This window comes from Ascidiella aspersa, chromosome 8, assembly GCF_963924565.1.
Source record: "Ascidiella aspersa chromosome 8, kaAscAspe10.2, whole genome shotgun sequence".
Classification (NCBI taxonomy): Eukaryota; Metazoa; Chordata; class Ascidiacea; order Phlebobranchia; family Ascidiidae; genus Ascidiella; species Ascidiella aspersa.
Genome location: NC_139454.1, coordinates 5,524,255 through 5,540,093, shown reverse-complemented (window position 1 = coordinate 5,540,093; position 15,839 = coordinate 5,524,255). Strand labels below are relative to the sequence as shown.

The following is a 15,839-nucleotide window of genomic DNA, read 5'->3' as shown; positions in this document are numbered from 1 at the left end:
TTCAGCCATATTAGACCTATTTGTCGAGATTTCTCGCTAATTTTTTTACGATATAAACTACAAGACATGCTCTTTAAAAACCATCGCATGTAAAAAATATCAATCGAGCTATGCTTTTAATATTCGATCAAAAAATCATAACTGCTCAAGTTTGACATATGGCTGTTCGATTTCAAAGTCCCCAACGAGCATCTAAAATTTACGTTAGAGATCTAAAATTTCCACACTCACCTTGGGTTGGCTTAAGAAAACCAGCAATCGCAAATTTAGACAGCGACAAAGCACACCATTGGCCACAGTTGCCTTATACGTTAGTTACCCTTGCCGCTGTTTGTGTTTGTTAAGACCGACACAAAATTACTTACTTTAAGGTTTAACGTTTACCTTATGCTCAGCCGAAACTGGACATAAGACCACAACGATTTCCTCACGATATTTAAAGCTTGACACCGTCGGAAAATTAAATTTACAAAATATACATAAAATGCAACAATCAAATAAAAAGCGCCAAGACTGCGACGGTTTGCTATTCAACTGCAGACGGTTCGGCCATTTTTTCTGGCCGCAAGAACAGACAATTGCCTGCTGCTAAGCCAAGTGGACCCGCCAGTTGGGGTCCCGAAATCTGTCTAAAGCCCTGTTTTTAACATGCACGCAGCAACCTGGCGATGATAGTTTTACGAATGAGCAATACAGCATCAAACTGTTTCGAATAAAAAAACAGCACTGAACACTTCGCATAGTTGGTCAACCCTGCGCTACCGCCACTCTACAAAAACCGTACACTAATCGTGAACCAGCAGCGCAGCCCTTTTGCAACGCAAACTCTTTTTTTTTCGGCACGGACGCACCGCAACTTTTCGTGCGCATCCAACGGGAAAAACGCGACCTCCGTAACACAATGCACTTGTTGCCTACATAGGTGCGCCTTTTTTCCTTGCGGCCACGTTTGGGGTCTTTTCTAAGCCGCATCGGCGCTTTGGCTTTGTAGCGGCCCCAAATGCGTAACCGCATGACTACACACTACCAAGGAATCTCTTCATACGCCCGGTGTGCCGTTTCAAAACACACCAGCACAGGTTCGCTTCGCCGTGCATTTCACTATGTGGATTGTGCGCTAAGACTTTTAGTATAGATTTTAGTAAATTCTCACTCAAATGGCTTTAGGCTTGAGGGGTGTTTATGCGTGCCTAAATTGCGAGCACATTTTGCAATATTGAGTTTCAAAACACCAGCACCCATTCGCTTTGCTGTGCATTTCGTTATGTGGATTGTGCGCTAAAACTTTTTGTACGGCTTGTGTGAGGCGTGGAGGCAAATGTTTACTCGAACTTTTTTTTTTTTACTCGAACGACTGAGGCTTGAAGGGTTTTTGAGTTTTTTGCGACTTTAAGGACCGCGTTTGACTTGAGGATTAACTGAAGATGATACAAGCTCGTATAGAAACGTCTTAATCAAGATGATGTCGATCTACTCAACCTTTTTGGCTTTGCAATTCATTATTATCAAGCTACATTACAAACCGTACAAAGGCGGCGTTTTTTATTGATAGCGTTTATTCAGTGGAAACTGTTATTTACTCCGGTTAATTTAAAATGATCTAACTTAGAGAGGGTATGCCGAAACCCATTGGGAAATAGCAACCTTTATATACGATATCAATATTGGACTCGATGTTTTAGGTATATACTTTTGGATATGTCTAACAAGGTGTTTGAAGTCAAACTTCATACAGTTTTTTTTTTTAAATGTCTGGATTAGGTGACTGGCTATTCCAACCAAGTATGAAAAAATAACCAAAACTAATAAAACGCATTTTTTTTGTAGACCATTTCGGTCTCTTTAGTGGTCCGATAATACTCTACAAAGCGAAAGTACTGAAAACTGTTGAAATTAAAAGCGGTGATCCAACGCACAAAAGGGTATTCCGAAACCCATTGGGAAATGACAGTCTTTATACGATACAAATATTGGACTCAATGGTCCTTATGTCTAAGCACTAAGCAGTTATTGCATATTTCCTGCACAATTGCGGCAAGGCCAGAATACAAAGCGATCAGGCGAGCGTATATTAAGCGGATTGATCGCATTTAAGACCTAACAAGAGCTGAAAAGCATCTGCAACAAAAAAACACTCGTCTGAGTTGCAAGAAGTGTTGCCATGACTCAAGTCACTGTTTTTAAATGACTTGACTCAACTTAAGTCGTTTGACCAAAATGACTTGACTTGACTTAAGTATTATGGATAAGTTACTTGACTTGGACTTAAGTTATTTTGTCAAATAACTTGGGATTAAATTAAGTGTAAAGTTTGCACATTAAACACTTTTAGTGCTGTATATTGCGTTTGTGTTATTTTTTTAGTTAAATTATTGCTTATAATCGGATGAGTTTACCAATTTTTAATAGTTTTACAGTTTACTTTTATGTCAATGACAAGACTTTTGACTTGCTTTCATAATGACTTTACTGAGACTTGGGCAACCGATGACTTGAACTGGGACTCAACTTGTTATTTTTTCAAATGACTTGACTGGACTTAAGTCATTTCAAAATGACTTGTTTACAACACTGGTTGCAAGAACATGCCGAGCGCTCAACACAATGCACTTTTGTAGCGGCGCAAGGCCTTCCTTCGCCGCATAAATTATTCCCGCTCAATGTTCGCCGCCACGAACCCGCGCAACCCCATTGTGACGTCACGCTAAAAGTTGGCGTTTTGTTGTCACGCCTTATCAACTATGACGTGTGGTTGGCGTCGCCCGATTCACGCGCACCGGTGCTGTTGCCACGGTTAAGGTTGCGCGCATACGTTTGAATGCGAGTGACTGGCAGCGAAGGCAAACAGTTTGTTGCGCAGTTTGTCTCGTAGTGCGAGAGATAGCGGTCGTACCGAAATTGGGGTAAGAAGGGTTTAACCCGGGGCTGGCATCCTGGATATATTCGAGGTTCAGGTACATGTAGAAACCGAACGTGGTCCGCTGACAAGTAAAAAGGTCAAACGAGGCTTAAAATGCACTGGGTTATGCATCTAGCAGTTGCGGCCTTGTAAATTAGATAAACCTTGCGAAAAATCCTATTCTTGGAAATAAACCATAGCCTGAATATAATTACTCGGAGTCTTTCTCTCTTGCATGCGAATTTTTCACCTTTTGGCACTTTTCTCATAATGGAATTGCCCTTTTTGCCATATAAACGGCTCCTGTTTTCGTTTATGACAATACGCAGGCATACAGTGCCAGCTATTGAGACTGTCCGGTCCGAGTACACAGAAAAGACTTGTGTCGCAGAGCTTTATAATCACTAAAACCCCATTTCAAGATGGAAATATTTGTCAGTAGAATAGTGATAAAAAAACAAATTAGGCAAAACGTAAAAAACCCAACCAAAACCTTCCACATTTTTGGCTGTCTTGATGCTGGGCGCTAAACGTGAACTTAATTGCTTTTTTGGTTGTTTAACGGCTATAAATTCCGTATTTTTTTCCTATAAATTAAACTTACGCTGGCCGTTTCGCAATACACTGGCACTTATAGCTGGCCCTTCTGTCATTTCGAGGAATCTTCGCCATAATTCCTGTCAAAGACTTCGGTCAAAACAGTTGGCAAACACCACCGCTGTTCGCTCCCTCCCATCAGCCAATGTGAATGGGGCAAGTGAGCAAACGCTATAAACCTTTGTAATCTCAAGACCAACGTCAACGTTCTCAATCTGGCGAACGTCATCATTTAGCAATATATCGTCGACTGGCACTACATTGAAGCCAACATGCGGCCATTAACTATACACTTGCTGCGAGCCTACGACTTAACGCGTGACAAACAAAGATTCGTTTTCCGAATGTAGACTGTATAGCAAGGGTTTCCAACCTGGGGGCCTATGTTTTAAAATTTGCGCAATGGCTACACCTGCTAAAAGAAGAAAGTGTGATGAAAGTTAACTTAAGCTTGGTTTTACATATCTGTACATGACGAATAAGTGTGTAAACCACAATGTGTTATATATATATATCATTTTACCATTCTAACTACCGGTTACTGTATAAACCAGTTTTTTAAATTAAAATGATATTTCTTATTTTTTTCAAAAGGTTGAAAAAAATAGGGGGCCACGGTGTGAAAAAGGTTGGGAACCCCCAGTGTACTTTCACGTTGTGTTAAAAAAACACATGGGGGCTGAACTTTTGCAATTCTCGTGCTTCTTCTTGACCAATGTTAACACAAACCAGCCACAAAGCTTTACCTTCACTAAACTTTCGTTTTCCCTACGACTTAAGTAAATCCACTAAAATGAGAAAAAAATTAAAAAAATTACTATATGCGATATACGACGCCTACACCAAATTTGTCCTAACTGTTTCTACGCTTTCAAGTTGCCGTTAACCATCAGGTCTTTTCGCCTGGTCTGAAATCTCGGTGTGTTGTTTGGCGGTAACACCGGACGCGTTTGTTTTTTGAGCGAACAATTTACGATGGCCTTTCGGACGACAGGACAAACACTAAGAAAAGTCGGCGCCTAGCCGGGACGCCATACAATGGGTCAGCTGACAGGAGCACTCGTGGAGTAACGTTCAAAACTGTATGTTAGAGAAAGCGAGGTCGGATTTGAATTGCCCCTAAAGATTGACCGCATAATGCGACGCTTGAACTTTCAAACACTTTATGTAAACTATATACTCAGAATGTTTTTGATTTTTGTGGACCAGGATAGGCGTGGAATTTTTAGAGATGACGTCATAAAACAAGTAGGCCTAGGAAACCTGCTGTTTTCGATTCAACCTAGATAAAGCTAAAATAAATTTTAAAAACGTTTTTAGGAAGAAGGCGCCAAAGCGTGTTTTTCAATAAAAACTTTTTTTTTCATTTACAAAATTATATTTTTGGGGCCTTTATGGATCCTCTAAAATTAGGCCTATAGGTCAACAGAACCCAGTTAATAACCTCTCATATCTGCACTAATAAAGTTAACATTAACACTACGAAACTATGATAATGATCCAACCACGGGTCAAAACTACATACTGAATTACGTAACACAAAATATTACGTCTATGTTATGACTTAGTATAGCGACGTTAAGTGCATTGTCGGACGTCAATAGAAGATTATGTAATTCCCTGGAGATGGGAACACGCTATATTCACTGGGTCATACAGATTTGTCAACGTAACCCTGTTTCGATTGGTAAAATTAGGTCACCCATTTATTTTACCGCAAAATAAATTGAGAAACTGTATAACGATTACCTGTCTCATCGATGTCAAATGACATCAGTAAACCCTACACTCCCTAATCCCAACGCGCATATACAAGGGGTTCGTTGCATTTTGGCATATATTTCACGACAGACGCTATTTTAGGTCTCTCTTTGCTGTTTCATTATGTTGTCCGAATCGTTATATAACGTGTAATCTGTTCTATAGTAGTACATCGGCGAAACTAGTCTTTCAAAAGGTAAAGTTTTTTTTCTTACTATACCGACAATATAGAAACCATCATTTTGCAAATCTGGCTTAAGGGTTCTGCGCTGATTTACTTTCTTGAACTGCATTTGATTTGCAAATTTTTTCGCGGGCTCACGCCCATCAAACTTTCCGTGTTCGTCATTTGCCGCCCCTAGCCGTTAGCATTGCGGAACAAGGCTCTTAAAATATTGAAGCGTCGCCTTAACAAAAAGGCCAACCGCACTGCTTGGCGAGACGAGCGAAGTGTCCATATTTGTTCGTAACTTAGCCGCCTTTGCTGAGAAGGGGATTTAGGTGCTTCAGCTACCTTTGTAGCCCTATCCCTAAAACGAAGACTGTCGACTATACTTTACCGTTTTTATCTATCCTTTGTGCGCCGTTGGACATATTTAAAACCGGGCGGATCATTTGAATTGCGAACGAAATTGTGAGCTCATTTAGTTCGTACATCATCGAAAGCCATCGCAGACCGAATCTTTTTATCAATATGCAAGCAAGGCAGGCTTGAAAAACAACTATGGCCTGCAGTGAGGTTCGAACTCACGACCCGGTCAAGCCGAGACCGTCGCTTTGTCAACTGAGTTACACAGGAACAGAGATGAGTCGAGAAACAAGCATTGGCCAGTGCTTGGTACATTATGTTAGTAAAAGCAACGTCACTTTGACGGAGGGCTATGTAGTACAATATAATTATTCAATGAAAGATACACAGTTACACACACTCATATTTGGGTTAACAACTGTGATCTAGCCCTCCTGAAGCTGCTTTCGATTTCTAATGATACGTAAGCTGTAATCGTTAGTCAAACAGCATCTTCAGAAGGTCTAGATCACAGTTATAAACTCACATATATGTGTGTGTGTATTTCATTAAACTGATTATATTCGCTTGCATTTCAGTCTTGCAAGGCAGAGATTAGGTGCGTGACACGCTCGTCGGAAATACTGGCTGATTGTAATTCACGAACTATCGCGGACGGATACACGCCGACACATAGTCAATAATCACGTACGAATTTAGACAGACCAATCGATATTCGCGCCATGTGTATAACGCGATGCGAAAGTTACGGGCGCATTGGGCTCACCTGCCTTATAATGCACTGAATTATTCATGGAATATGTAGTCAATTATATTTAGGTTTAATTACGTTCGAAACATTTATTATTCTAAAATTGGATCGTGCAGCCGCACTGCATTTTAAATCAATAGTTTTCAATGTCAAACTGAACGTTTGTCAATAGGCATCACCCCGCCCTTTGCAAACAAATGGACAATGCGTAGGGATTATTCTTCTTATTGACCATATTATACTTCAACACTCTCAAACTTAAATCCAATCATACTTACAACTAATCACATCAATTGTAAAAGATCAAATTATTATGTAATAAGTGACTAAGATTAGGTTTCTGTTTAGGTCACACATAATTAATCTATTGATTAAACTGTTCTTTCATCTTAAACAGATTCCTATAATCGTTTTTGCAGCAACCTTATTTTTAAATGCCATTAGAAAGGAATAATGCTCGAACTAACTTCGTAACCTGTCTTTGTCGACTTTTGGAGCTCACCCAAGGTTTACGCTGCTATTCTATATGAATAAAGTAACTTAGAAAACCTGTTTTTTGGGGTGCAGCATAACTCAAATTTGAAATAACACCAAGTACTGATAATTTGTTATACTTTTACCATCTGCTTTGCGTAATTTTAACTTTGGCACATCTCAGTGGCGGTACCTGCTCCCTAACGGACACATGTTGTAAGAGAACCGGACTCAGACTACTACTGACTTGCTCAAAAATTCCTGGCCTCTTTCTTGGCCAATGGGAAAAATCTTCAATTCGACGTAAGATTTTTACCAAAGCAAAACGCGTCTATAGTGTAAACCATCCTTAGCACACAAAAACGCCGACACACTATCCAAATTAAACCCGGCCCCAACGGTCAAAACTCATTAAACCTTCTCGTAAGCAGCCGTACAATCCTATAGGGCCGCATTCCCGAAAAGCATGGAAGAGTGTTTTTACGCAAAAAAACACTCCAAACCCTCTTCAAAACTCGCTCACTCAAGTTGTTCGCTATATGCGACGTGCCGACTGGGCAAATAACGAAGCTTCAACTGCGGTCCAGGTGTTTGTCTCCGCCTGACAGTCCTTTGCTCGTGGTTCGCGGTGGCGTGTCTGGCAATGCGATTTAAGATGCTTCATTCACTTTGGCGTGGAATCGCGTCTTTGTGTGGTTTAACACTTCGACTAAAGGGACCAACAGCCATACGACGAAATAAGAGCAACATCAAAGTCGGCATAAAACACAGTTAGGAATAAGACTAAAATGAGATACCCATAATAATCGTAATCACGTCTAAATCGGAATAATTCCTTAATTCGTTTGAATTTAACCCAAATGGCCAGCATCAGGCCTATACAGCATTTTACCTAACCCCAAACTTCACCCCTAAGTACATAACTAACCCCCGTAATAAATAGACCGACGGCCCCCGATCGTGCCATATCCTCTAGCTACAGTTTTGAGGCGTTATTTGGGCCATATTCCGACGAATTTCGGTCTTATTCTGCCGTTGATGTTACTGTTTATTTGACTTTATTATGTCGTTGGTCTTAATACAATGATATTATAAAATATCCTGCTTTACATATTGTTTTTTAGAGAGTCTTATGGTGTGTTCTCGACTGAAGCATTCGCGCTTTACCTGTAAAAGGTTCGGGCGTATTTCTTGGCACATGTCGAAAAAACTTTCACCGTTACGCGCTTGGCCGCGTTCTTTTTTGCTGACGGTTGCAGTTTTGCACATGGGCCGTGCACAAAAAGCGGTTTTGCTATGACTCAGCAACATTTAGCGTAACAGGGCGGTCAGATGGGCCGTATACTCTCTTGTTGTTTTTGGTTTTGGGTCGTTTTATTGCGTACATGCGTACCCATAGGTTACTTAAAAAATCTGTGATAACATGTTGATGTTGTGTAGAAGTACCATATTATTTGTTTACTTTTTTCAACAGAAAAAAAGTTTTTTTAAACTGAAAAATACCACCAAAAGCATAAAGATATACAACGTCCCGGTGTAATAAACTGTAGTTAGAAACAACCCAATTTTACAGCTTTTTATTCATTTGCAACGCCGGATTCAACACTTATTTAGCGGCAATTTCAATCATGTCAATGTACAATGCACATCAACTAATATGCACTATCAGTCGTATTTTGAAATCGGAATAGCTGGTTAACATATAATATTTACATTGGGCAAACATTATCTCCGAATGTTTCGACATAAAGCAAACAGTTCATAGCGCAAATTCGGCCCTTTCTTTGGACATCTGTTTTTTAGTACCATAAAACTTTATGGTTAATGAAAATGTATTACAGAGTACGTACAAACTGTCTTTAATACTATTGTAACATCGACAATATCAAGTTCAGATACATTATCAATGTTATAAAAAAACGTGCCAAGGCCGTGATTCAATATTGCCATTGGCTGTATTACAAAAACACAAGCAAATTATCTGACAACAGACAAATTTTGCCAATACGGCACAAAAAAACATAGACCATCAAAGCCCATGCAGAGTAGGTAGCATTTTATTTATTTTCAACAAAAAAATACCTACTTCTTTGTTCATTTTCAATCAAAATGCTATCTACTTCTGTATGGGCTTTGATATTCTTATTACGTTTTACTACAACCTCGAACCATTATGCTCCAAAAACGTAGACCCTTCCAGGTTAATTCTATTTTTGTAAAGTATACGTTTCAGTGCGAAACAACAGTCTCTAGAAACACTATGCGGGTAATTCTCTAATCCTTTGGCTCATTACGATAGCGAGCGGTATATCAGATGGCCAATTCGATAGGGTCGATCTGTTACTTTGTTGAGCGCCGCTGTATTATTCTCTGTCGTGCGACGATATCAATAATAAATGCGCCTCGAGTCGAACTCACGGTTTGCACCAAAAAAGAAAAGAGCAAAACGGATGAAAAGTCGTGCATATATTGCTTCACGGGAAAAGTTGAATTCGAGGCCGCACCGCCGCCGCTCGAGTTAGGAAAGGCGTCAAAATGACTTTGATGAAAAATTGTCTGCCATTTAATTTTCTTGGCCATCGTGGTAGGATGCAGGGTTCGCCTAGGTCGGAAGAGATAAGAGTGTAGTAGCGGGAATTATCTTACTTCCGTGTCGGTGTAAGACAGATCACTACCCTTGGTAGATAATCCTCTCTACCGTCGCTCCTTACACCGCAGTTCGATATTTCTGCACGGCGATAATGTCTTTTTTTGGTACATCTATTAAGTTGATGTGTAGAGTTCACAAAATAGTCGGCCTGTGCTTCACACGTTGTTTATTCCGAAATATCGAGCAAAATGCCCATTGCAGGCATTATATTCATTGATTAGGTATATCTCACAGGTTGGAATAAACCCCTAAATTGACGTTTTACCTTATATCGTTTTTTGGCTTCCAAACTATTTCCTCAAAAATGCAAAAAAAGTGATTTGGTCTGTCGGAGACAACAGCTTGATTGAAGTACTTTTTGTTATAGTATAGTATTTTAATAGTTTTGCATAAAAAACATGCTTTTTCGAGCTAAATATTTGAGGAAAATAATCACGATAGTTTAGTTACACTCTTTTTTAAACTATAGATTAAACACCTATAAATTTATATTGAAATACAAAGGTGTATTATTCCGGAATCGAACAAACTGTAACAGTTCCTTTCGATTTGCAGATTTACCTTCAAGCGGCCTCTCTAAGCGATGAGAACCTCCGTAATCCGCGAGCCCATCTCAGAGCCCAAACCTCAGCGCTCTACAACCTCGGCATCCTATTGGCTGACGAGGGCAGTCACGTGGAAGCGATCTCGGCCTATCAGAGGGCACTGCGCCTAATGCCAGCCGACTACAAAGCCCACAGCCTCTACAATATGCTTGGTGAGCGCTTATTCTTGGTTACGTTCAAGTTTTTTTGTTTTTTTTCCGAAGAAGACTTAGTCACAAAAATATTTTTATCCAAGTTTTTTTAGAGGGACGACGCGATAAATCGCTTAGCAATTCAAAGCTATTCGTGTCCTACACGGCCAGAAACCCTATATCTTGTACAGTTGTATTTAACTTTGTACTAAAATCGTTCTTTGCTAAGTAATAACATTTTTAGGCACAATGGTTGGAGGTTGTAGTAAAGCGTTGTAAAATATCGAAGCCCATACAGAAGTATAGGTAGCATTTTAAACGTTTCGTAAATGATACCTATACTTCTGTAATTGCTGTGATATTCTTACTACGTCTATTAGGAAAGTGAGATTCAAGAGAAAAATATATCTTTTTTCATTTTTAGTGTTAGCAAAACCACTGCATTATAACAACGATTTACTTTAATCCGATCAGGACAATCGCTTTTTCTCGTCGGCAAATCGGATGAGGCCGAGAAATTCTTCCGCAAGTCTCTCGAATCCAAACCGGATCACGTGACAGCCCACCTCACCTACGCTCGACTTCTCAGTCACGTGGGAAGGTTCGACCAATCGGAACGCTTGTACTTGGACGCTCTGAAACTGGATGAAGACAGTCACGTGGTCCATCAGCACTACAGTAAGCATTTGCAATTGGATCCAGTTTAAAATTGACTTTATATTTTTTTCGAAAAAAAATATACACAATTTGCCCCGTTAAATATAAAATGAACTAAAAATGCAGTTAAAAAAAAATACAAACCAAACATTATTGCCCCGTTACTAAATTAAAAAAGCAGAGTTTGAAAACAAAAGTAAATATTGTTGACCCGTTACTTATAAAAAGAACAAAATCCAGTTTGTCAAAAACAAATTACGAGCAAATATCGTCGGCCCGTTTCTTTTGTGCATTTCCTCCAATGCTGTATAACAAGCAGCTGGCTAACCATGGCATGTTGTTCTAAGTTGACCCGGGTCAAAAGTATCAAAAATTATTAAAAATATTTACAAAATTTCCCGTATGTAGATTTCGCCATTGTGATTTACTTTCAACATTCCCTTTTAACATTATAATTCCCACAAATTTAAATATTACTAAAATGTAAAGAACCTCAAATCCATTGTGTCTTTTGAATATGGACACTGCAAAAATAAATCAAAGGCCCGCCTTTGATTAACACAGGTATATCAATGAAATGCTTACAAATGACACATTTTACCGACAAAATTGTCACTTAAATACATCGGCTCGCCGTGGCCTTTCTGAATTTGGCTTGGGCCAGCGACAAGAAAAGGGTGGCCAACCCTTATTCAGAATTTGGCTCGTTTTTCAAATAAAGTTTTAGTCCTTTTTTTGGTATAATTCAGATAAGAAAGTCCAGCGCTGGTCTGTACTCTTAAAAAGTTGTGGTAGGATTCTAGACCAGCGCCGAAATTTCCGCAAAACCTTACACAGCGATAGTGAAAACGCTATTGCCACCTTGCTTTATTTTGCAGGCAGCTTCTTGACCGCAAGAGGTCGCCTGGTGGAAGCAGCAGCGGCGATGGAGAAAGCGGTGGCCTTGAACCGGGGAAGCAGCAATTACGAGACAGTGTTCAACGCAGCTAGTGCTCACCGACAAGCTAAACTCTACGACGGAGCCGAAAAACTTTACAGGAAAGCAGTGGAACTTGAACCAACGGTACAAAAAGCACTTTTTCTGTACCACTATTGTGCGTTTTCGAATCTTTAACATTAGAGCCTGAATGCTCGTTTTCGAAAGTGATTAAGCCTGTTTTACTTGAGTATGCATTTTTAAGCGGTTTAAAACAATCGCAAACGATTCTGGCATTGTTCTCAACAATTTCTAGAACAGCGTTGGCAATAAAAGGTTCGTTGAAGTGCTCAAAACTGCACATAGTTTCCTCATTTCGCTCAAAGTTTCCTCCTTCACTTTCAGTTCGCCTCCGCCCACATGAACCTCGGCGCCATCCTACACCTGCGGGGGAAGCACCTCGAAGCCCGGGCCAGCTACTTGGTGGCGCTAGAGATCAAGCCCGGTGATGTCATGATCCTCGAGAACCTAGGCAAGCTCGAAAATCTTCTGCGAGCCGGCGAGCGGTGAAAGTGTCGCCTTCGCGCGACTGCCAAGCGGGCGGCCACAATTTAAAAAATGTTTTTGTCATTTTGGCCACGCCATTTATTTATTAGTTGTTTGGAAATATGTTTACAGACTTTAAGCTGGAATTTCCTGCTTTCTTCAAATGTCAAAAGTGACGTATATGTCGCAGGAAGTCGCGTTACCACTGTGGCGCGACATTATTTTGAGCACCTGTTCTTAAAAGATTAGTTGGTTGGAAATATGTTTACAAGCGGTATGCTGAAATTTCCTGCGTTCTTGAAATGTTTGAAGTGACGTTTGTGTCGCAGGTGTCCTTTCGGCGACACTATTAAGTCGCGTGTCGCATTACCACTGTGGCGCGACATTTGTTTAGCGCCTGTTCTTAAAAGATTATTTAGTTGGAAAAATGTTTACAAGCTGTATGCTAGTATTTTCTACTTTCTTCAAAACTCCTAAGCGACGGTTGTGTCGCAGATACCCGTTCGGCGACATAATTGAGTCGCGTGTCGCGAAACCACTGTGGCGCGACATTGTTTTTAGCGCCTGCTCTTTTAAGATTAGCTAGAATGTGTATTCAAGCTGTATGCTAGTATTTCTTCTTTCTTCAAATCTCCAAAGCGACGGTTGTGTCGCAGATGCCCTTTCGGCGACACGATTAAGTTGCGTGTCGCGAAACCACTGTGGCAAGACATTTTATTTAGCGGCTGTTCTAAAAAGAAAGAAAAAAAATAAATTAAATTGTTAATTAATATGTATTAAAAAAATGTCGCCTAAAGTGCCTTTACCTTCTTTACAAGCCGCGTTTTCTTTGTACAACAAACATTCTTCAATTTGTTTTTAGTTTTCTAAAATGTCTCCTGTTTTCCAGCAGTTTGAGCAGTCGCTTACCGCGCTTAGTTTAAAGCTTGGTCAAACAACGTCCAGCAAGCCTAAACGTGTGTAGAAATATGTTTTCAGCCGTGCTTGCATTTTTTATGCTTCTTTAGCGTCATCTGGTGATAGAACTGTTATAAATAATTAGTCGTTGGGTGGAGCTCAAACGTTGATACAATAGTTTGTTTAGTTTTTGATCTTTACAATATATTGTACGTGTTTAAAAAAAACGACTGTTTAAATTCTTGTCGTTCAAAACTGTGCCATTCTTCAAAAAAAACTTGTGTTTTTTTCTCGGCATTTTATTAACAACACGTGGTTTAGATGCGATCTACACTTCACGTTGATGTTTTTGCTTTCATCTTTATGTTATATCTTGTTATTTAATAAACCTACACACTTTTGGCGTTTTTGTGCAATAATATATGCATTGTTCTTTAGCTTGGCTAACGTACTTTAATAAAAAAAATTAAAACGTTCTACGCTATTTTTTTATTCAAGTATCTCTACAACTTTTACACAAATACGTTTGTCCACAAACTATAGATATTTATCTTGATATGCCTTAGCCTGTAACACTTTTGTGAATTAAAGTTGTTATACAATTTCAACTTTAACGCCTTGACATTCTAATGCTTAACTTTGAAAAACAGATTTACATAGACCTATTTTTGCCATGAGGCTCATAAAGGACGTATTTACTTTTCCCAAATTCGTAAGAAATTTAACGCCTAATACCTCAACAAAAAGCGTTAACCCGCCAAACTCCCTATTTTTTTTTCACATTTTATTAAAATGCAATTATACCTATTTTTTCCAAGTTTATCATTTGTTTCTGCATTAAAAAAATGGTTTGAAAAACTATAAAACATTAGGAAATCTATTATTCCAATGCATTTTTTTTAACTTTTGGACTATATTTAATATCGTAAAATGTCATTGTTCCGCTACTACAATTTTAACGCTAGTTATTCCACAAGGCTTGTTTAGAATTGAGTAATGCCTCATTCAAAACTCTCAAGAGTTCCCGGACACAATCCCGTGATTTTTGTAATATTTTTTTGAGGACTACATTCAACTTTACGTGCACTTCATCGGTAGTTCGTGAATGTTGACTTGCTGTTTGTAAAAACAAGTCCTATTGCTTATGACTGGGGAGATTATTTTTTGACCAAAAAAACAGGAAATTTTGACCAGAAAATAATTTATTTTAACCTGTTAGAAAAACATTGAAATAACCTAGGCGTTTTTAAATAACCTAGGCGTTGTTAATCACGCGTTTTTTATACCGTATATTGCTCTAATAAAGATATAATAGGGTTAAAATGACTTTGAACATATATCAAAACTAATTTTTTTTGATAAAATGAACGATAAATTTCAAAATAACTGAACGACCAATTTTAAAAAGCTGACTTCAGTTTTTTTTCTATTTTTTAAGCGATTTATGTGCATTTTTATTCGATTTTGGCTTGAAAAAATTTTGACCTAACGTGTAAATTTTGACACAATTTTGACTTTTTTTGACAGGTCAAAAAATAATCGCCCTACTTAAAATAAATCGCCCTACTTATGTTTTAATACCCTATGCAAGACTCATTATGTTGGTGAACACAAAACAGCCTTTATCTATCCCATAACAAAATCAGTTCGACTTTGATAAGCGGCCACGCGGGAAATATCCTCTACACTCGTCATCGTAATCCGGCCTATCAGCGAGCACCTTAGGAATAGAATAGCCAAATCCCTCATTGACAGACTGATGGTCCACGCGTAATTGCGCAGCCAACATCACAAGCCCTTGTCGATGTAGATCTGCCGATTGTGTCGACAATCGATGTAAACAAGCAGGCACATATGAAGCCGTCACATCATCAGTACAACTGTGAAACATTTCCTTGGTACATTGAAGGCTTAGCTCGGGCGATGAAAGGAGGTGGTCGATAAATCTGCCGACAAATATCACTTAAGAGCTTCGGTCGAAATTGAATTAACTGGCGTTCGCGTAATGTGTGGCAAGGTTTGCTGGGCCCGCCAACGTTGAGACATATAAAATGGTTTCGTCACACTCCTAAAGTGACTGAACAGAATATTATACAAATATGTAACAAAATTTCTAAAGTTTTATTGCCAAGGATTGCGGAATACTTTTAGGTTTAGTAATACAGAACGTTTTACAAACTTAATTTGACCTTAATAGGAAGGTCTATCTTCCGGCTGACTTTTGAAATTCCTTGACATGACCTAATTCGTTTAGCTGAAATGACTTTCTTTGACCTAAGTCTTTTGGACAAGTAATAACTTGACTTTTGGACTCAAGTAATTGAGTCAAATAACTTGGGTTGAAATTAAATGTTTACATTTAACATTTTATTATAAAATCGAGCCATTATTTTGTATTTGCACGTAAAACAATTAGATTGCTGCAT

General features: G+C 39.0%; 1 protein-coding gene across 1 annotated transcript in view; it reads left to right on the top strand.

Moving 5' to 3' along the window:
• LOC146135328 (protein O-mannosyl-transferase TMTC2-like) overlaps positions 1-13,853 on the top strand; it is a 62,410-nt gene extending 48,557 nt beyond the window's left edge. The window contains exons 12-15 of the mRNA XM_083395762.1: positions 10,217-10,418; positions 10,872-11,075; positions 11,933-12,117; positions 12,376-13,853. Of these exons, the coding sequence (XP_083251888.1) occupies positions 10,217-10,418; positions 10,872-11,075; positions 11,933-12,117; positions 12,376-12,540 (756 nt within the window). The 3' untranslated portion in view covers positions 12,541-13,853. The remainder of the gene's footprint in view (positions 1-10,216; positions 10,419-10,871; positions 11,076-11,932; positions 12,118-12,375) is intronic.
• Positions 13,854-15,839: the final 1,986 nt, after the last annotated feature.